At 41.0% G+C, this 23,373-nt stretch overlaps 1 protein-coding gene across 1 annotated transcript; it reads right to left on the bottom strand.

Moving 5' to 3' along the window:
- Positions 1–392: 392 nt before the first annotated feature.
- si:ch73-252i11.1 (uncharacterized protein LOC553517 homolog) lies at positions 393–22,956 on the bottom strand. The gene is made up of 12 exons (XM_034673733.1): positions 22,449–22,956; positions 19,864–19,999; positions 18,997–19,720; positions 18,855–18,908; positions 18,626–18,752; positions 16,519–16,684; positions 9,376–9,496; positions 9,196–9,292; positions 9,008–9,086; positions 8,777–8,907; positions 7,968–8,119; positions 393–4,086 (listed from the first exon to the last, which is right to left on the bottom strand). Exons 1-12 carry the CDS (start codon positions 22,733–22,735, stop codon positions 3,491–3,493), a joined length of 2,670 nt encoding a protein of 889 aa, XP_034529624.1. The 5' UTR covers positions 22,736–22,956; the 3' UTR covers positions 393–3,490.
- Positions 22,957–23,373: the final 417 nt, after the last annotated feature.

Genomic DNA, 23,373 nt, shown 5'->3' on the forward strand with positions numbered 1-23,373 from the left:
TTGAAGTAACGTGATCTCTGAGCAGCGTGCTGGAGAGCCGAGGCACATCCACTTCCGGAGGGGGCGTGGTCAGAGAGAAAACAGAGTGTTCTGATGAGGAATGAAGAAGAGGACTTTTCAGGCATGCCAAAATCTGATTTCAAAGTGTTTTTTTGAGCATAAACTTTAAAGACATGTTTTGGGGACCTCTTAGAACAATATATATTGATGAAAAAAGCGTGATATGTCCCCTTTAAAATTAGAATTTTGAGTCTGTATGTGCAAAGATAACGTGGCTTAGATTAAGTCTGATGAGATAGAATCAGAAACACTTTCTTAGTTTGGGGTCTTTGCAGTGTGCTGCAGAATGAACAAAACATGTCCATGCAGTGAAAAGAAAACTAGAGTGACTGTTTACATTTGACATGAATATTTTATTCATTTATTTTAGTGCACAAAACTTGATAGTTTGCAAAAATCAACAATTTTTAAAACAGGAATATTTTTAGACACATTAAAGATGGAACACAGAACTGAAAACGTCAAAATAATGCAATCTAGCATCAGAAACTTGAGCCCTCAACATAGTGTAGAACAAATTTCAGTTAGAATAAAACACTCCCCACCAAACATTGGTAACTGAATATTTATTTTGAGGCATTTGGATTGTTAAAAAAATTCCTGAGCAGATTTCTGAGTTAACAGCAACTGGATTTGTTGATTTATCATTAAACAGACTTTGATTTTTTAATCAACCGTATGATATTTAAAATAGATGACAAATAACGTTTTTTTATTATATATTCGCAAACACTGAAAGAAGAAGAAAAATACAACAAAGCAACACCAAAAATAACTCATTGACGAAATCTGTGTGAACAAGATGCATTTATCTACGACGTCCACTTCCAAAAACTAAAAGGTCAGATCTGGATGGAGCAGTGAGGAGGCTGAAACATTTGACGTATAAAACACGAGACTAACAGGCTCGTCATTTTCTCTCAGGTCTTCTTGTCACTCCTAATTTCCACAGGAAGTGAAGTTAACAAGGCTAACAGCTAAAAGTCTTAATGTGGTCAAAAACAATCACAGATTTGTGGCTGTAAGTAATATATCCATTATCAATAAGTATCTCTTCTCTATATGATGTGGTATATAGTTGGGATTCCTACCGGGTGTTTTATTTTGAAATTGAACAGAAGGTATATGCAAGCAGCAACCTCCAGTCTAAAAACATGAGTCCAATGCAGAAGTGTTAAAAACTGCAGTTCATCGAGGATCCACTTGAGGCTGGCTGCAGAAGTACCAGAAACCACATACACACCAATTCAAAGAAGCCGATCTTTACAGCAGAAACAAACATGTTTACAGCCTGGTTCAAAAAACAAGTGTAGTCTGGATAGATCATTTCTTGATCGGCTCACACTGTACGGGGGGTGAATTTTTTCATAACACGGTAATTTCAAAGATATTGAGATTACGAGTCTTCCAATGAGAGGCACAGCTGACTTGATTGACAGGCAGGAACACTGTAGCTGTTGGCTAGGAGGCTCAAAGCCCGCCTCTTTACGTCACAATCGCTCAACAGCAGCAATATGGCTGCCGCCGCCGATTGGCCTCAAAACAGCGCCATCCATACGTCACTGGCCTGATTTGCACAATCTACCCTGGACTTCAGCCCGCGGTCGAAACGCAGACAACAATGGGGGCACAGGAACCTTTTAGTTCAGGGTAAAGTAGTTCTGGGGGCTGGAAGACCCTGGAACTCTTTGTCAAAATGCACTTCTAGAAATCGACCAGTTCTTTATTTTGCTATTTGAGTTGTTAGCAAGAAGGTAGAGCCGTTGTAATAGAAATGCTGCTGTTGCTCCCTGCCATCAAACTTGAAAAGAGAGGAGCACATTTTCACCTGACTGCTGAGTCCCATTTTATTTCTACTGGTAATGACGTCTGCTCTGAGACAAGGCGCAGGAGGAGGAGGACGTGCACTTTGTTTTGGAGCATTGCTGCTAGGTAGCATGAAAGGGGAACATGGAGAAGGCTGGGATTCTATCTACATTGTCGTTGGTCATCACTTCATTACACAATCTTTTTTACTCTGTACCAAGACTGCATCAGTGTTTGGGAAAGTGAATATCAGTCATGTGCGCTTTAAAACCAAAACATGTGGGCAGAAATAACGAAAGCGCGTGTTCACACTAGTGATGGCGGTAATGCCAAAATCCATGTTGTGGCAGAACATGGTACCAGTGATAGTATTAAAACTGGTACCACTACTTTGAGTCCGAACTTTGCTATTACAACTTCCATTTCATATCATGTAGACTTTTCTCTATCAGCTTACATTTTATAGAGAAGTCAGTATTACCAGCTTTTTTTTCACTCGGTGAAACAACCTTAAAACACTTAAATAGCCCTTATTTAAATATTTATATACTGTAATTATAATCCACTTTCAGCTCATTTAAAAGTTATTTTTTTCAATATAATGTACACCAACAAGGGTTTATTGATGGGTTGTAGGATACTCTGTTAAGGCTGATTTATACTTCTGCGTCGAACTGACGGCGTAGCCTACGCCGTAGGTCTGCGTAGCTCCCGTACCTACGCAGAGGCCTACGCACGTAGCTGACGTGCACCTCCTCCAAAATGTAACTCCGCGTAGAGCCGACGCGGACCGCAAGCCCTGTGATTGGTCCGCTCGGCGGCTTTGTCTTTCCCGCATTCACAGCACTTCCGGGATCCCGGACATCGGCCACACATCGGCCGTGTATTTCATCTCCTCCTCTCTATTCTTCATGTAATCATGTCTGTACGATAAACAGCAACATGTATCAGCTGAAGATTAGCATAAAACGCTCTGATTCGATGTGGAAAAGTAAACAGAGATCGTAGCGGGCCGGAAGTAGGAGACCGGCTATCAGAGAGAGCACACTGCCCTCAGGCGTTTCGGCGGAGAATTGCTGCGCGACACGGACACATCGACGCAGAAGTATGTGGGGCTCATGTCCGCGTCAGCCCCTGCTGCGTAGGGGCGACGCAGAAGTATAAATCAGCCTTTACTCCTACTCATTCCACTGAATGATTTGTAAGCTATTTGAAAGATCTGGCATATTCAACCAGCCTTTATAGCAGTGAAACTCACTCCTTGTCTGGAGCCTTACTAGTTAGCTAAACACATCCTCGGTACAAACAAAAACAACATCCAGGGTTTTCATTTTGTCTGTATCTAAAACTTTATGTCACAGTTAGGATCTGTGTTAAAGCCAGGTCCGAAAAAACACGCCTGTAGTAACCGCTCATCACCACAGGTGTCGCCAACGAGAACCAAACTAAGCTCTTCCACACAGATACTTAAAGTCATTCTGTCATGTGTTGGTTAAAAGTCAGTCTAGTCTTTACTGCATACTTGAATTGATGTCTATTTTACTGACAACACGATATTACTTTTCGCAGTAGCTACATCAAGCTCCTTCAAATACAAACAACTGACATCACGGTATATCTGAATCTAAGCAATGACACAGGAGTCAGATTGTTTCTTGGGCTTTGGGGTTGGGGAGGGAGAAGACTGTGTGAATTGGCTTGCAGGTGTCCTGGTCTGGTATTGGTAAGTGGATGTGCTGGGTTGGTAGGACAATTTAGGTGGGGAGTAGGCTGGACTGCTGGGTTGATAGATTGGGTTGGGTGCTAGTCTAGGTGCAGGTGCTGGGGTTGGTGCAATTACTGGCCTCGGTGCAATTACTGGCTTCGGTGCAATTACTGGCCTCGGTGCAACAACTGGTGTCGGTGCAACAACTGGTCTATATGCTGGACCTGATGAGGTACCATACATTACAGAGACTGTGTCAGTGGTCTTGTACTGCAGCAGGTACTCAGGGTAGATCTGGTGCTTCTCAAACACAACAAAGATGGAGGGGGTTAGGACGTCATCTACGCAGCTGTCATAGAAGTTTATGTCTCCACCATCTTTGGAAGGAGGCCTGCGATAGTCAGAAGATCCTCTGGTGTAGTGTCCCACCAGCACCCGTGCCACAAACATGGATCTCACATCAGAGTCACCAGTGTAGTTGTGGGAGTATCTGGCATCCCGGGCGAAGTAACTACCTGGGTTAGGACACAAAACATTTTAAAATGTAAAATGTAAAATGTATTGGTGTTCAGTGCAGATACTGAGTTTGGTGCAATAACTGATTTTAGTGCAGTTACAGGTTTTGGTTCAATAACTGGTTTTAGTGCAGTTACAGGTTTTGGTTCAATAACTGGTTTTAGTGCAGTTACATGTTTTGGTGCAATAACTGGTTTTAGTGCAGTTACAGGTTTTGGTGCAATAACTGGTTTTAGTGCGGTTACAGGTTTTGGTGCAATAACTGATTTTAGTGCAGTTACAGGTTTTGGTGCAATAACTGGTTTTAGTGCAGTTACAGGTTTTGGTGCAATAACTGGTTTTAGTGCAGTTACAGGTTTTGGTGCAATAAATGATTTTAGTGCAGTTACAGGTTTTGGTGCAAGAACTGATTTTAGTGCAGTTACAGGTTTTGGTGCAATAACTGGTTTTAGTGCAGTTACAGGTTTTGGTGCAATAACTGATTTTAATGCAGTTACAGGTTTTGGTTCAATAACTTGTTTTAGTGCAGTTACAGATTTGGTGCAATAACTGGTTTTAGTGCAGTTACAGGTTTTGGTGCAATAACTGGTTTTAGTGCAGTTACAGGTTTTGGTGCAATAACTGGTTTTAGTGCAGTTACAGGTTTTGGTGCAATAACTGGTTTTAGTGCAGTTACAGGTTTTGGTGCAATAACTGATTTTAGTGCAGTTACAGGTTTTGGTGCAAGAACCGATTTTAGTGCAGTTACAGGTTTTGGTGCAATAACTGGTTTTAGTGCAGTTACAGGTTTTTACGTGCAATAACTGATATTTAGTGCAGTTACAGGTTTTGGTGCAATAACTGGTTTTAGTGCAGTTACAGGTTTTTCGTGCAATAACTGGTTTTAGTGCAGTTACAGGTTTTGGTGCAATAACTGGTTTTGGTTTAATAATCTGTTTCAGTGAGATACCTGGTTTTAGTGCAATGACTTGTTTCTATGCAATAAGCGGTTTTGGTACAGTTGTGGTCGTTTGGTTCAGTGCAGTTTGATAAGGTACCATCTTGCTTGTGTTTCCATGGCGAACTGTACCCTTCAAACCCAGGACAGTTATTTGGTGAAAGAAGTAACTTGCTTTGCGCTTCATTCAAGCCTTGAGTGACCTTTAGTTGGAAAAAGGGTTGTCATGAAATATGTTAGCTGCAGGTTAGCTGTGTTAATTATTTCACAACACCAGGTTACAATGAATATTTTGTCTTGTGCGATCTCCCTCCCCTTTACGTCCATCTCTGTGCGCTCTCTGCTCAGCTGGTTTCTGTGTTAAGCACAGATTGTTTTTTTTACACCATCGTTTCCAGATAAGAGCAACCCTGACACTTCTATAAAACCCCCAAAACACCTTGTGATATGAATATAAACATACATAAACTGAGTCATAATAAGTCAAGGTTCAAATCTAAACTGTTCAACTCACACCAGGTTAGAAGAGATAGAGTAAAATCTCTCCTCCCCCTCCCTCTGTCTTATTCGACAGATTGCAGCATGTATAGCTTCACTGTTGAGGGTTGGATGGTTAGGCCTGTTACTAGGGGTGTAATGATTCATCCACTACATCGATGAATTGATTTATATTCCTATGATCCAACTACATCGATCTGTGCTCGGCAAGTTGGCCTTCAGGACGACATATATGGATCTATCATCGTTTTAAAAGGTAATAAATGGATTGTATCCATACTAGGAAATAACACATTGGATTTAAGCACGGCAGACTTTATATGGATGTGTTTTTTTTACACTTTTAATGATAAAGACGTTAAACGTTACTCAATTCAGGCTGCCTGTCTGTGACGTCATTGCCACGCACCAGCAGACAACAAAACATAGCATGGCGGACGGCAGAGGAGAAGCCGGCGAGTGAGAAACTATCAAGCCGCTGACCTGCCAACACTCCCGATTTAGGCAAGAGTCTCCTGCTTTTTAACTTATTCTCCCGATGTACTCCTGAGTTGATATTTCTCCCGATAATCTCCCTATATCACGTTGATGTCAATCTAATGAGGGTCCCTCAACTTCTATGGGGGGATTGCATGCTCATTCAATTGATGGGGCATGTGTCCCATCAGATATTTTAATACCTTAAGTTTTTAAAAACCTTAATCTAATTTTCATACTATATTTTTTATTAGGATCCTCTAATCTCTAAGCATTTTTAAAGAAGTCCTTTACTTGAGCTTCATATTCAAGCCTCAAAATCATCCACCCCTGCTCTCCCTGTAGATGGTTTGATCCAAAAGACGCTGCATGAGATGGTTTCTGACAGCAGGTAAACACAGACACACAGACACTGAGCGACAGGTCGATCTGTGACACCGCTAGCTGAAGTGTTCATTAGACGAGTTGTTATGAGTTCAACAAACTTCTGCACTTTTTAAAGATTTGATCCATCCCTCATTAAAGTGGGTTAGCCCTGTTCTTGCTAGATAACTTAAGATGTGACGTGCAATAACGCAGCATCCAAAGTTCATCAGGAGAGTTTAGAGCTGTGTGAGTCTGATGACAGAGTGCTGACAGTGTCACTATCACAATATCACAGGTGAAGTTAGTGCTGTGCGATATGGACAAAATTTTATATCCCGATATAGGTGATTTTATATCCTGATAACGATATATATCCCGATATAGTATTTTTCCTTAAAATTACATGAAATGAATGGCAGTTTTCTCTCATATTTTTCAATTTATTTATGAAACACATTTTATGTATAAAAACATAATAAAATGTATAAAAGACAAATTAAAATAAAACACAAATATCCAGTGGACAAGTACCATTCAAAATATCTGGTAGTACAACCAGTTTTAAAGGAATGCACTTAAGTGCAAAGAATTAAAATAAATACAATAACAATAACATAAAGTGCTTGAAGTACCATTCAAGTATGCCAACATTTAACAAGTGCTAATTGCATTTTGTGCATTAACACGTATGTGCACATAACAAAAGTGCAATAAATGAACTGTTTCAGAGGTTGAGTTTTATGAACACAAGTTTGTCAGGCTTGTTCTGACATGAAATGAAACCTCTTAAAATAACTTGTTGCTTTTTTTTTACATTTTGTTTCACGTTTCACAGGTTAAGATATAGGAAGACAAGCTGGTCAACTCTTTCAGGCTTGAGACATGATCTCTTGCATGTAACTATGTTGATGTCACGTTAGTGCTTTGTCGCAGCTTCACGCTGTCTCTGTACTGTTCTTCGTGTCGCGTCTTTAAGTGGTAGAAAAGATTAGATGTGTTCGAGTCGGTCGTAACGACTTGTTGGCGACATGTTTTGCAGATTACCGTTTTCTGGTCGGTATCCGACTTTTTAAAACCAAACCAAAGCCAAACCATGGAATTGCGGTTCCCTCTTTTCGGCACCAACTCCTCTTTCGGTTCTGTTTCCACTTTGTTTTCCGCTAAGCTCTCCGCTTCTGCCATGTTGTTACATCCATGCTCTATCAGTGCCGTAAACTAGTAGTTGTGAGTGACGTAAAAATGCTACCGCCAGTATCAAGGCATTTATCTCACAGTCACACTGGTTGAATTTTTGGTTAAAAAGTTACTGAATCAATTTCAAGTCACTGAATCGTTTCGGATCGTATCGTTCTAAATGAACTAATATCGTCCTTTAATTGTATCAGCAACCACGAATCATGATACGAATCGAATTGTTGTTAAAAATAATCATTACACCTCTAGTTGGTTGGATAGGGGTTGAACATATTTAAAACAATGATACATGAATTCAATTGTTAATTACAGTGCATGTTAGGAGTGATATTGATGGAATTATTTCATAGATTTCAGCATTAGTCTACATTACTGTCTGATCCTGTTCTTGTATTTTCTTCAACTTACCTTTGCCATAAGCAGTTCCATGAGTTCCACAGATTCTCCAGTCGAAGTTGGTGTGGCTGATGACGTCTACGAATTTGGAGTCCGTGCCATGAAACAGCTTCTTTTCTGTCACATTACGCCCCTTGTTGTTGTTCACCATCTGACTTCTCTGCCTTCATTTAAAAACAATAATAAAGAAAAACATTCAGTTAATACTTTTAGGAGCAAAGAAGGTAAATTGAGACAAAGTTCATTTTTAATGAAAAGTGGCTGCTGTGGCCTTAATCGGCAAATAGTGGCCGTATGTCAATTTTAAAACTTGGGAAAATAATTCAACAAGTGGAAGAAAAGTTTGGTCTCAGCAGATGTGTGTCTAACATGAGTCTGGTCCTGCTGGAGGTTTCTGCCTGTTAAAGGAAGTTTGTCCTTGCCACTGTAACTTGCTAAATGCTGCAAAGTGCTCTGCTCATGGTGGATTAAGATGAGATCTGACTGAGTCCTGTCTGTAAGAGGGGACTGGATCTGATCCTGTCTTGGTGTTGGGTCTTTGTTAATAATAGAGCATAGAGTATGGTCTAGACCGGCTATGTTTGTAAAGCGTCTTGAGATAACATATGTTGAGATTTGGCGCTATGTGAATGAATATTGATTGATTGATTGATTGATTGATTGATTGATTGATTGATTGATTGAAGTTCAAATGACTTAACCAAGGTTCAGGTACACAGAAACATCAGTATCTTTTCTACCAATAGCTAGTTTTTTAGCCACTGTAGCCCTCATGTTTCATTGACAAGTTTCCTGTGTAAACACATGAATCACATACGTACCACTGGAAGACTTCCCAAAGAGCTTTGTTCTGAATTCTCTCGATTTTGACGATATCAAAGCCTCTTACAGTTTGACCGAAAAGAGCTTCAATCTCTTTAAATTCATCCGAGCTGGGCAGGAGGGAGACTCTCTGGTTAAACAAAGTGGAAAGAAAAGTTATTCAGCAGCTGAAACTCTGGGCCAGCTCAGACTCTGAAATGCCATGCATGGTAAAGGTGCGTTCACAGTACCTTGTATCCTGTTTGTGGGACCTGAGTCTTGTCCCAGTAGTCTGGTAAAGCAGCGAAACTTGATTGACCTGGAGGCCTTCTGTGGTCAGAAAGAAAACTAGATTCAGTTTTTTTATCATCCAGGTTGTTTGAATAAGATGTTTGGTTTTTTAAAGCTGGATTCACATGAAACCTTTAGGATGTCTCACCTCACTCTCTTTGCCCGGACATCCGCTGCAGAGAAAAAGCGTGGTAGTCTTTTCACCAACCTCTTGGTACCATAGTGCTGGTTTGTTTGTATCATGTCTGTGAAGAGACAGAGATGTAATTATCATTCCCTAACATGCTTTCAATTAGCAGAGTGGAGAAGTACAGCAATCTTTGTTTACCTTGGAAACTGAGAGAATACGTCTGAGATCCGGCCTTGAACACCACCACGTCTTTGTCGTTGTCCAGAAACTTCTGCTCCAGTGTATCGCTGTCCATGTCTGCTTGTTTGTGTCCACCAATCTGTAACACAGGACGGAGAGGTCTTTAACTTCAACCTCCAAAAATACCAAATGACCTCATCTGTTCACTAAAGCCTGATTTATACTTCTGTGTTGAATCGACGGCATAGCCTACGCTGGAGGTCTGCCTAGCTCCCGTACCTATGCAGAGGCCTACGCACGTAGCTGACGTGCACCTCCTCCAAAAATGCAACTACGTGTCAAATTGATGCGGACAGCAAGCCCTGTGATTGGTCCACTCTGCAGCATTGTGTTTCCCGTGTCTACATCACTTCCGGGATCCCCGCTCATGTCTGTATGATAAACAGCAACATGTATCAGCTGTAGATTAACATAACACGCTCTGAATCTCTGTGGAAAAGGAAACAGAGATCGTAGCGGGACCGGAAGCAGGTGACCGGCTATCAGAGAGACCACACTGCCCTCAAGCGTTTTGTTGGAGAACTGCTGCACGACACGGACACATCGACGCACCAGTATGTGGTGCTCATGTCCGCGTCAGCCCCTGCTGTGTAGGGGAGACACAGAAGTATAAATCAGCCTTAAATGTGAAGCTAGAGCCAGCAGCGTTAGCTTTGCTTAGCACAAGGAGTGAAACAACTAGCTAGAAATGCTAAAGGGGATTTTGGTTTTACAGGATAGGCTAGCTGTTTCCATTTGTTCCCAGTCATCATGCTAAGCTAACCCCCTCTGCTTACATCAGTGTTATACATTGCACAACAACATGAGTGGTATTATTATTGATTCAAAGCTTCGCAAGAAAGTGAATCACTTCTTTTATATATTTGATGTTGCTGAAAATAAAAATACCTTACATTTTTTCTCTCTTTTTTATTTTTACTACTCTTTACTTTTCTTTACTTAACTCAAGTATGTAACAAGTGAGCTTGGAATGATTATAGGGACTTATAAAGTCTGGGAAATGAAAATAAAGGAGATCTATTGCTGCAGTTAACATTTAAGTCTTCACTTTCTCATTTTTTTAAATCACTATTTTTTAGCTCATGTAAGAGCTCTATGAGCTTTGAGCATGAAAGAAATGTAAACTTTGTCATGCAAAGGACCACCTTCTTGCTAGAATTCCTTGTACGTCATGAGATCAAAAATCAAACAAAAAAATTCTCAATACATTTCAGGTTTTTGTGAATAACTAAAAATCTTTATATTCCTTCATTTCATTAAATGTTTTTTTTTTTTTTTTAAAACAGTCATTTATAACTTCTCTAACAACACATTTGGGCTCTTCACTCCTCTCTCACTTGCCATTCTTTCTGTATGTTTGTTCATACTAATGATCAGCTGGTTCTCTGTAGCTCCTCTACAGCTGAGTCATGTTTAGTCTGGTCTAGGGATGTCAACAATTAATCGACTATCTATTAATTGATTGTTAAGAACTTACTCCAACACATGTTTTTGATTTGATTTTCTATCATGTGGAACAAACATCATGTGGTCTCATATTTGGTTCAGCTATCAGGGAGGTGTTTGAAGTTTAAAGCATGTTTGGATGTGAATCAGCTGGTGTTGCTCACAGTGGAGACACTCAGCTGGGGGCTGAGTGACAGGTCTCCAGGAGCTGGACTGATTCTGACCCGGTTGCTCTCCCGGCTGACACCTGACCACGTTCGCATGTTTATTTTTCTAAATAAGAACGAGTAGACAGAAAACTGGACACTGTGAGTCTGAAATATGTTTCTGTTCAGTTCTCTTGTTGAAGTCTGAGCCTTCACTTTTATGACTGTATGTCCACAGAGATTCTGAGCCTGCTCCACATGTTGATATTCAGCGTGTTTAACATTTTGAACACCTTAATATGATCCGTAGATATTCAATACTGTCAGTTATATACATTGTGTCGTGAAGGATATTTTGATTTTGAGGAAAAAACACATTTGGCATTGTTTTTGACATGGAAAATGTTTACGTTTTTTTTTAGGATTAATCAATAATTGATCATTAACATTTCCAAACATTGACCATGGAAAACACTTTAAATTGACATCCCTAGTCCGGCTGCATGGTGGTCTTTCCTTTCTAGAAATGTATCTATGTTAACGTTAGGAATAACCATTCTTAAGACATCTCAGTATAATTGGATTTCTTTGTTTTACCCCACGAACATTAAGTTGTCAGACTGTGATAAATGTTGATTACATTTTTCTTTTGATGTTTTGTGAATCATTTAAAGCCTATAATTCACTGAAAATAGTGAAAACACAACCTTACATGTTGAGATAAGTAGCTAGAGTCCAGTGGTACAGCAGCTTTCTTTTTTTAAGTTATCTTTTTTGGGCATTTTTGCTTTTATTGGATAGGAAAGATGGAGATACACAGGAAATGATGTGACCAGAGAGAGGGGGATGACACGCAGCAAATGGTAGAGGTCAGGAGTCAAACCTGCGACCACTGTGACAAGGACTACAGCCCCTGTATATGGGCACGCGCTTAAAACGCTAGGCCAATGGTGCCCCTGTACAGCAGCTTTCTGACATATCAGTGTCGCTCACAGCGGCCGCTCGAGTCTGATTGGCTAGAGTTGTACGTGTCATTTTTAGAATTTAAACGACTGGTATAAAATAAGAGCAGCCAGATTTCCATATGTACGGATAAATAATATCAAAACATTGTATTTTACCATGTGCTTGTAACAAATAATGTTATTATATTATTGTCATTATTGTTAGATTTTCCATTCCCCCCTCTTTTCTTCAAGTTTCACAATCCCCTCTTTCAAAAGCACTGATGAAAAGATCAAATTGGACTAGGGGTGACCCCAAATAGTGGAATATTCGACGATTCGTTCTAACGAGCCTTAGTCGACTGCCAATCTCATAGTCGAATATTTGCATATGAAACGTGGATCATTCCATTCAAACCATGGGGGTGCTCAATGTCTAATTTTACATTATTTTCCTGTTTCCCTTAAAAATAGTGTCTCATTTAGCCTAATTTTATATAAATATAGACTTATTTAATGTAATTCTGAGAACAGCTCTTGAAGTGTTAAATCTCCTTAAAGTGGTAATTAAATCTCCCCTGGTAATTAAAGGTGGACTCTCCCATTTAGCGGGGACCTGTGGAGCAGACGTACCTCAGCTGGTCTTTAAATCTTTCTACATTCATGGCAGCTCAAAATGTCAGAAATAAAACTTCAGTTGATCCTAAAAACTAGTGATGAAGATGAGGAGCAGCTTCATGAAGAGGACTGTGAGATCAAGGATTACCGGACCACACAAAAACTGTACGAGGCCAAAAGAACGAGGAGGGATACCCAAAGCTGTCTGAAGCCTCAAAAACAATCCACAGCATCCCATCCACCTCCACATCATCAGAGAGGATATTCTCAAAGACAGGATTTACAGTCAACAAAGCAAAGAGCGCACTTCTGCCCGTACACACGATGGTTTTCCTCACGTTCAATTTGAAAAGACTCAAGCGGACAAAGACGCGATGAAAGACTGTTTTAAAAAGCCTTAAGTTGGACAAACTACCCTCCACAGTGCTGCTCTCCTCTGTGTGAACACCGTTTAAATATCTCCTGATTCCTTATTCTATAACGGCGCGTTGTTCCATGTTTAACGGATGGTGGCCTTATTTGAATTTTCTCTCCTTCATCACCTTGTTGTTTTTGCAATATAGATTTAAAAAATCTAAGTTTTATGCTTATAATATTCTGTTGTCCCTTTTACTTTAAGCTATGAGTCTCTTAATTGTAAAAGGTTATGTGTAATATTGTCATGCGGTCACCATCATGCAGACTTTGGGTCAATAAGGAAAAACAACAAACATTCCACTATTCGTCGACTTTGGGCAAAATCTGATGAATCTGATTCCACTAAGCAAATCCTTAGTCGGGCTCACCCCTAAATTGGACTTTTCTGAGCAGATCAAAACAATGTCACAAGGCCACTTAAAACATTTAGTGCCTACATTGCTTTTGTGGACTGTAATGTAATGAATCTGTTACAGGAACACTTTATATTTTTAATCAGATTCAGGCAGAAATCCTGGGTCATCAGTCTTCCTCCTTCATTTTTGTTTTTTTATCCCTCCAAATAAATAAATAAATAAATGAATGAATGAATAAATGAATAAAAGATAGTGTTACACATGCTGCTTTGGAAGTCTGGATCCTGGTTTACATGTTTCATGGATGCGTGGCTCCAAAAAAACTGCTTGAAAAACATTCATCCTTGAATCATCGGCGCAACGCGAGCATGACAAATTAAGATTTATGCAATCGAGCTACAATCTCCTCTGCCTCTTATCTCTTTCCTCAAAAGTGCTGCCACACAGCCTGAGCACACAGCTCGGCCTCTTGTGCTTTTTCTTCTACTTCTTCCAGAGTGCAGAGTCACAGAAGATAAGATTAAAACTAAAAACGATGTCCACAGGTACCAGCCGGAGGAAAATAGGACAGCAGGGTGAGGAAGAGTCAACAGAAAGATGGAGCTACAGAGTTACATAAACAGAGTCTGTGGTCATGTCAGTGCAGGTTTAGTAGATCATGCGTGGGAAGGCAGAAGTGAGAAGTTCAATCCTAGTGTGACTGTCGATTTCCCGTTTCTGTCCCTTTAAAGGGCAAAAGCTGACACGGCTCTGATAGCTGCCAGAGTCCACTTGGACTCCACCCAGTGTGGCTCAGATGACAAAGTCTATCACACGATACATTCCAACTCAACAGCAGAGCTTGCATCACCTTACTTCTTTTACGTCACATACAAATATTTCCAGAGCGTGTTGCAGCAGATTCTTCATAACAGCAGTGTTTAGGGTTTTACACTCTGACTAAATGTCACTGGAATAAAGGTAAAGTGACCATTTTTGGCCCAAATCAGCTCCACTAGCTTAGCTTGCTGAGGCAGGTTGTCACTGTGCATCTCTTCAACACAAACTGTTTTCTTCTTCTGCTTCTTTACTTGCTGCTCCAGTGTTTTCTAACTCACAGTTATCTAAAAAACAGATCAGTATATATTTAGTAAGTAAACTGATCTTTAGTTGGTAAACTGGTGACCTTGAGTGTCAAGAAAGGCGCCTATAAATAAAATGCATTATTAGTATTATTATTATTATTAGTAGTATTATTATTATTATTATTATTAGTATTATTATTATTATTAGATTTAGAGGAGTCTTTTCAAAACATGGGCCCTGATTGGCTGTAATATTAAAGATGACATATCATGCAAAATCGACTTTTGAATGGTTCTCTACCTGAAGTATGTTTCCCTGGCATGTCTACAAACCCCCCGAGAATGAAAAGAATCCATTCTGCCCCTGTTCTGATTTCTCCACCTTTCTGTAAATGTGTGCTGAAACCAGCTGTTTCAGTTTTCATTGTTTTTTATACGTCACAACAATATCCCGTCTGTAACTGAAGTCAGAGCTCAGAGCTTGTTCAGCCCATAGACTGTATAAAATACAACTCAACCCCTCCTCTGTTTTTCATTCCCTGCACATATGTGTGCTAACAAGGAGCTTAGGAGGGAGGCATGCTAGTTGTAGGCTGTCTTAATAAACACAAAGGTCGGTTTTACTCCCCAGGCCTGCAGATTTGAAGATCTAGCGGATGATTTTTATTTATCATGGAAAAGTGCTAGCGCTAGTTAGCATAGCCACATAGCTACATGTTGGTAGCTGTGTACCAAGGCACACGTCGACATACTGACAAATAAAACAACAAGAAACACTAAATCTGTGACCAATGGTTCAGAAAGGTCCTGCTACAGGCGCCTCTCCATCAGGATCAGATTCTGGATCAGATTCAGAGGGTTGAAGTAACGCGGGTCTGTGAGCAGCCTTGTTCAGCCAACATGTAAACATTAGATCAACGTGCTGGAGAGCCGAGGGCACATCCACTTCCTTAGGGGGTGTGGTCAGAGAGCTCATTCTCATTTAAAGGCACAGACACAGAAAACAGAGTGTTCTGAGGAGGGCTGAAAAAGAGGGGTTTACAGGCAGACCAAAATCTGATTTCAAAGTGTTTTTTTGAGCATAAACTTTAAAGACATGTTTTGGGGACCTCTTAGACCAATATATATTGATGAAAAAGAGCGTGATATGTCACCTTTAACATTGGAGACTGGAGACTATACAGTATGTAAATAACAGGGTTTTTCCTGGCTCAATATCAGTCATTCAATCAATCTTTATTTATATAGCCCCAAATCACATCAAACGTGGTCTACACCGTACCCTGTGTTCTATTATTAACAAAGACCCAACATCAAGACAGGATCAGATCCAGTCCCATCTTACAGACAGGACTCAGTCTGATCTCATCTTAATCCACCATGAGCAGAGCACTTTGCAGCATTTAGCAAGTTACAGTGGCAAGGACAAACTTCCTTTAACAGTGCCCAGTACTGAGACTGAGCATGGCCCCGCCCCTAGGATTTACCTCATAATCGTTATGTTGTGTTTCTGCCATAGACTGTAAAAATAATGGACACAGTATCCGTGACGTCACCCATCTGTTTCTGAAGCGCTGTTTTGAAGCCAATCGTCAGTGGGAGCCATATTGGAAATGCTGAACTCAACCAAAAGAGTGTGAGGCAAAGAGAAGGGGTTTGAGCCTTCTAGCCAACAGCTATGTTTTCCCACCTGTCAATCAAGTCAGTCATGTCCTTATTTGGACAAAACTTGTAATCTTAATATCTTTGAACCGTCCCATTAGAAAAAAATCCTCCCCCGTACAGTGTGCCAAGCCGTTTTTTGAACCAGGCTGTAAACATGTTTATTACTGCTGTAAAGATAGTCTCTTTGAATGGGTGTGTATGTGATTAGTGGTGTTTCTGCAGCCAGCCTCAAGCAGTCGCTTGATGAATTGCAGTTAGTAACACTTCAGCATGGGCTTCTTATTTTGAGACCGGAGGTTGCTGCTTGGTTTCTACCCAACAGTTTGCTTCGTTCTGTTGGGTGCGATGTATTGTGCATTGTTGTGTGGTGGAGTCAGAGGTGTGTCAGAGGTGTGTCATGCTTGAAATGTCTCAGTGAAAATGTCTCTTGACTATAGCTACTCACCGCTGAAGCGTACACGTTCCACGTTCCAAACTCATCCTCCCAGTACCAAAGCCACTCGGTGGTGTGGATGAAGTCTGGCTGGAGCAGAGAGTTCATGGTGGAGAGTCGTCGCACTTTGTTCTGTCCTTGGGTCATCGTGTCGAAGTGCACAGATGGACTGCTGCTACTACAGACATGAAGCAACAACATGTAGTTTCATTCATCAAACATGCAAATGTGTGTGTTTCATCATTGAATTCATCTGCTATGGCATTTGAGTATTAGACTCAGAGTAACTCAAACTGCATATTTTATACATAAATATAAAAATATAAACTAAAATAGTGTTTATCTACTTTTCTGTTTTTATGCCCCTGAGCTGTGGAACTCTCTGCCTCTGGACATTTAAACGGCGAGCTCTCTGGGTGTTTTTAAAATTAAACTTAAGACTCACCTTTTTAATCTAGCTTTTAACTTGGAGTAATTTATTTTTAGCCCTGGACTGCATTATTATTTTTATTATTATTATTATTATTATTTTAATAATTACTTTAACATTTATTTATCTTATTTAATTATTTATTTCTTATATTCATCTGATCTTGTCAACGCTGCCTTATTTTTTTAACGTTTCTTTCCACTATTACTTATTTTATTAATTTTACTGTATTGATTTTATTTTATTTTATTTATGATCATGCCTTTTTTAATTTTACCATTGCTGTTGTTTTCTGTCTCTGTTATTCTGTGAAGCACTTTGGGCTGCATGTTTATATGTATGAAAGGTGCTATGTGACATGTGTGTGCAGACCAGGACTTTCTGCACATACAACAACAACAAGCCCTGGTTCACACCTCAACTTAGGAAGCTGCGTCAGGCCAAAGAAGAGGACGGAGACGAGTCTGCTTACAGACAGGAGGTGGAACAGCTGGCACTCTGGTGTGGTCAGAACCATCTGGAGCTGAACCCGCTCAAGACGGTAGAGATGACAGTGGATTTCAGGAGAAGCCCCCGCCCCCCCCCCCACTCCCCCCCCCGCACCATCCGAACAGCACTGTGTCTACTGTGGACTCTTTCAGGTTCCTGGGTTCCACTATTTCCCGGGACCTGAGGTGGACCTCCCACATAGACACAATCAGAAAAAAGGCCCAGCAGAGGATGTACTTCCTGCGTCAGCTCAGGAAGTTCAACCTGCCCCAGGAGCTGCTGATCATGTTCTACACCTCCATCATCCAGTCTGTTCTGTGCACCTCCATCACTGTCTGGTTTGGATCTGCAACCAAACTAGACAAACACAGACTGCAACGGACTATAAGGACTGCAGAAAAAATCATCGGTGTCCACCTGCCCCCCATCCAGGGGCCAGGAAACGGGCAGGTAGCATCACCGCTGACCCCTCACACCCTGGACACAAATTCTTCAAACTCCTCCCCTCCGGCAGGCGCTACAGATCACTGTGCGCCAAAACAACCCGCCATAAGAACAGTTTCTTCCCCCAGGCTGTCACTCTGATGAACACTAAACCATAACAGTGTCAGACCTGTCAGATAAATACTCTCTGTAAATATACATGTAGATATACAATGCAACAATTCTCCAAGCAGAATTCCATATTTCTATTTTTTGTATTATTTAACTTCTATTTTTATAATGTAAAAACTACCTCTGCTACTCACCACTGCACTTTATCATATTATTTCAGCCTGTACATATTAGTCAAGCCTATTTTTTTGTTTCTTTGTATTTATAGCTAAGGTTATTGTTATTATTTTTATTTTATTTTTTATTGTAGTTCTTATTCTTATGTCTTGTACAAAGAGAGCACAGTTTACTAAAGTCAAATTCCTTGTGTGTTCAAGCATACTTGGCGAATAAAGCTGATTCTGATTCTGATTCTGATATAAATAAAGTTGAGTTGAGTTTAAATCTTAAACAAAACCATGAAAATAAAACATCTTTTATCTGCTCTCCACTTTCCTTGGACCATTGCTGGCTCAATAATGTCTTTGCACTATTTTTAATCAAATATGGTTTAAATCATTGACAAATCCCGAAATTCTATTTTTATTAACATTTTCCACAACATTTTATTTTTGGATCGCATGCATCCTAATGAGAGAGGAGTACCTGTACGTGTTTTTGGGGTCACAATAGGCCTTCTCAATCGTCTCATTATCATCCAGGGCGGTCCATTGACCATCCACGTTGACTTCCCATCTGTACGGCATCTTGTCATGAACTTTGTAACACCGCTCTGAGAACAAAGATTGGCACCAGCTCAAAATGATTACTCCAAAGCTCATCATTTTAGTGCAACTACTACTGTTTTGGCAACAATCTATCATTGATAACTCACCATCACCATGTATGCAGTGGCCTTTGATGAAGTACAGACATATCTCAGTTTTATCTGACGGAACCAAAAAAGAAGAAGAACATTTTAAACAGCCTGTTCAGGAAACACTTCAAATAAAGCATCTGCAGCCGGTGTACTTTACCTCTGACAGGCCTTGACCTTCTGGAAGGTCCATCATCACGGTTTGCATCAGCGTTGACTGCAGCAGTGTCGCTTGATGATTGTTGCAGCTCTTGTTGGTTTCCCTGGTTGCTCCAGATGAGGCGGTTGCCACCTCCCCCTCTGATAACTACAGGAGTGTTATTGGCTTGTTCCAAATCACTGTTGCCTTCGGTTGGTCCACCATCGCTGTACAGGTCTATCAAATCAAAGTCAGAAGCAATGTCACTGCTGGAAAGGGTTTTCTTCTGCAGTGGACGGTTGTCCTGGTTTCTCCTATTGCCCCTAGCACCTCTGTTGCCTCTATTTCCCCGAAAACCTCCCCTCCCTCGTCCTCTGAGCCACTCCTTTTGTTGCCAGTTTTGACCAGCTACCCAGGATGTACCGATGTTGTCTGTAGCTACAGAACTTTCCCCAACTGCAGAGTCCAGCTGCTGCTGGTTGTCCTTGTTGCCCCCATCACCCTTTCTGGCATTGAACCTCAAAGCCGCTTTGTTTGCATAAACAGACTTCAAGCAGGGAAATAGGTCGTCAGGAACGCCTTTTGCCTGCAGGAAAGTCAGCGGCTGTTGGGCGTTGAAATCATGAGTCTTGGGGCAGTTGCAGCCTCGGTTCAGGGACCTTTCACAGATATGCAGTCTACTGCAAACATCACCATCCAGACATTTGCCGTACAAACCAGGCCCGTTGTTGTAATTGTGGCATACCTGGTATAGGGAGGATAAGACAAGGACACAAGACAGTTACAATCAAGCAAAGCAAAACGCTTGGAAAGGAACCCCTTATGGTACTCCCACATTAGATTTGAAAAATGATTCATGAGTGATGGTTTCCATGAAGTCAAACTCACAGAAGGCAGGAGATTGTTTTCACTCTGCAGCAGAATTGTACACAGCTCTGTCCGGCTTAAACTCTCCAGCTCATACTGTTGCAGAATCGTCTGATTGTAAGAGGAGCTCAGATCATGGGAGTATTTGCATCCATAACTGTCATTAAAGAAAAACACACATGAAGTTTAGTCATGATACAAAGCCAGCAGCTGCTATTAAAAATCCAGAAAACCAGTATATTGATACTACAGTAGTAGGGTTGCCATCTTGGATTTGTGAAAAAAGGGACACTCAACCAATTGTTCGTGGCGGAGGACTCGGCCACTACCAGTTCAGACTGAACAAATGAACAACAAATTGGGACATAGGACACTGGTAAGCTATGTTCTGTAATCTTGTCTTCTTCTGGTGAAAGTTCAATGGCTGCCTGTTTTTGTGTGTTTGATTCCACAGCTTGATGCTTGTTTTTTTTTGAGTTTTTCCCTTCATATTTTACAGAGATTTTCACCGGACACAAAACACATGTGGAGGAAAAATAGTCTCTCTGGGTCGGCCGTTCCCGTTGAAACTCTGACAGTGTGGCCCAGTCAGGATTGTAACTAGTATATGTTTTTTTTGTGTTGGTGGCTTGCATGTATTTGCTCCATCTCCTTCCTTGTCAGTCGTCTCTCCTCCCATTTCAAAAGGAGACGCCAAAACTTGGTGAAAAGAAGACCTCAGCACGGAGTACTTCGGTCAATTCAGCTTGCTGTCTCTCTTCGGTCAAGTTTCCCTCCCTGCTTGAGCCGCTATGAGGACTAGGGCGTGTGTGTGACGTACGCATAGACGGGAAGAGAACAGAGACAATTCTAAATAGCCGCAGAAGCACGGGGGACCTTTCTAGACTACAGAACGAAGGAAATCAAATGAGGTTTTTGCATTTTCCCCCCAAAAAAGGGACAAATTGTGATGGGTGAAACTCTATACAGTAGGGATGCACTGAAAATTCCGCCAATGAAAATGTTGAAATACTTTCACCACTGAAACAACACGGCCAAAACGGAGTGTTGTGATGACGCAAGCCAAATCCGCGGCCAGTACGCGCTTGTCTGGATAAGGACCAACATGTCTGCATCCGTTCTTCCTTTAATGCAGCACTAAAGCGTCTTCTAAGCAAAGAGGTTGAGACGGACCACGGAGTGAAAACAATGAAAAGTACACTCTTAGAGTCTGTCAGGACACGTTTCACTGAGATCTATTCGGATCCTCTGCACTTCATCGTGACTGTACGTGATCCATGTTATAAAGATCATTACTTGGATGTGGGAATAAAGCAGTGCACACAAGAAATGATCAAGGCCGTGATGGATGAGGAGAACCCGCTTGGAGACAGAGAAGGAGAACAGAGCGCAGAAAAAAGGACTGGTCTCTCTGAACCAGATGAGGGGCATGCATGCACCCTTGCTGTCTGATATGTTCAATGAGATCCTTGATTTTAGTCAGGTTAGTACACAGTCAGAGCCAGAAATGCAATGGTAGGGGAGACCGGGGACAGTGGTAACATTTCTGACATTTCTGTCTCTAACTTTGAGCTCTTTTAACCCAGTGTGTTCAAACTGCTATACAACTAGATTCAAGTGTCTGCTAATAAATGGCCTAGAAAATGTCAGTGCAACACAAACAGAAAATGCATGGCTTAATCTCAAATCCAAGGAGTGAAATGTTACAACTGTCCCTGGTCTCCCTACTAAGAATTGGCATAATCATTTATTTTGGTGTTTCGGTTTTCGGCCTTAGTTTCCTCCTTTTCAGTTGGGCCAAGGATTTACATTTTGGTGGTCCCTAAAGGTTCTGTGTTGAGACCTCTCTCATTGTTGAATAAAGATACACCTAGCAGCTAGCTAGCAGTGTCAAATGGCTTAGCAACAACGAATGACGGTTGAAGCCAAAAGCATTTTGCTTAGAGGGTGAGAGACACTACAGAGTTAGGCACCTAGCCAAGAAATAGTCCATGACCCAATAACTCACCTATTGAACTAAACTGCTTTGTTTTTAATTTAAGTTTTGAGAGTCAAGCTTGTTCTCCCACTCTCTGATATGTTCCATGCGAAACTATGAGTAACACCAGCAGCTCGTGTTATAGTCTAAAAACAGAGTGACATCAAAAGGTGTGACTATCTGATAGATATGAAGTACACAACATGTCAGACTTTTTCTTGCAATGATTCAAAATTAAACCCAGCAACATATTTGAGCAGTTCAACGTGTGAAGTCAGCCTGTAGGCCTACACAATGTTGTTTACTTGACGAAGACACAGGGGAGCGTCAACTCAAGATTGAGGAGCTGGGTCGGACTTGAACGCACCACGTGTGCCAAGGCCTTTAAAAAGTCCCATGATGAGTTTAACCTCATTAAATGTCATTGCATCAGCCTTTCAGTGACTTCCCTGTGTCTTTTATGACAGTCAGAAAACACGGTTTGAATGTTAACAGTAAAAGTTTCATTTAAAACAATCTCTGAGGAGCCACCTGCCTATCCCAGTCCCTGCTCAGTAGGCCTACCTCAGTCAGGCAGACCATAAGGTGAAATCATTTAAAGATCTCCTGCTAATTTAAATATATTTACCTCATTTGACTGAATTTACAGGATCCGCTGAAGAGGAAGTTTTTACACAGGTGCAGCGCTTTGCATGTTCCCAGACAGGCCTTGGCTCTGCACAGTTTCAGGCTGGTCCTGGCCACCACCTTCGGCTGTCCGAAAGGACAACAAAATGCAAATTTCTCTGGGTTACTGATGATCTCAGTCGCAGACTCTCCAAATCCGAGATTTGACATCAAATACTTCGTATCAACTGCTCCTTGATTGGCGCAGATGATTTTTAAAATCTCGGTCTCCATCGCTTTATCGCCCATCCTGAGTTTCCTTCAGGTTTCCTTCATAGACTGTAGAAATAAGGTTTCCTCTCCTTCCTCCTCCGAGCATAGACTGCAGCTGGAGTGAGGCTGGTGGGTTCACGGCGATCGGAAAGCTCAGTGTCATCTGTGGAGTTTCATTTCTGATGATTGGAAAACGAAACTTAACTTTATTTACCAGGAACAGGCTGTCACGCTGCTCTCCTCCACTTGAGGGCGTCCCAGTGTCATATGACTTCCCACTGCCCTCAGAGGACAGAGGAGCTGAGGACAGAGGAGCTGAGGATAGAGGGAACTGAGGAAAAACTCTGAATCTTTACTGTGACTCATATTAACTTCAAATATCTATCCTGAACAGCATTATAAGAACAATGCATGAATGCTACCTTTGATATGTATCTTCTATTTTGGTAAGAGAAATGTAGCCTAGTGAAAAGAAACTCACTCTGACTTGATGCCTGCCTCTACAGATTACATCCCCTGGTTTTGATTTGTTTATAATATATTTTGGTTGTTTGTGATATACATTTTTCGTCTCGCTTTAACTGAGTTTCATTCTTATAACAGTTTTATTTATCTATTCATTTATTTATTTATTATCTAGTTCAAAATGTAGTCACTTTTATTCTATTTTATTT

Source organism: Notolabrus celidotus, chromosome 21 (assembly GCF_009762535.1).
Source record: "Notolabrus celidotus isolate fNotCel1 chromosome 21, fNotCel1.pri, whole genome shotgun sequence".
NCBI classification, from domain to species: domain Eukaryota; kingdom Metazoa; phylum Chordata; class Actinopteri; order Labriformes; family Labridae; genus Notolabrus; species Notolabrus celidotus.

What these genes read in the sequence shown, in the direction of transcription:
- si:ch73-252i11.1 (XM_034673733.1), bottom strand. Translation starts at nt 22,735, where the DNA reads ATGGGCGATAAAGCGATGGAGACCGAGATTTTAAAAATCATCTGCGCC. An exon ending in GGAACGTGTACGCTTCAGCG is followed by an intron (nt 9,497 to 16,518) that starts GTGAGTAGCTAT and finishes CCTGTGTTACAG; the next exon opens with ATTGGTGGACACAAACAAGC. An exon ending in TCCCACAAACAGGATACAAG is followed by an intron (nt 8,908 to 9,007) that starts GTACTGTGAACG and finishes TTGTTTAACCAG; the next exon opens with AGAGTCTCCCTCCTGCCCAG.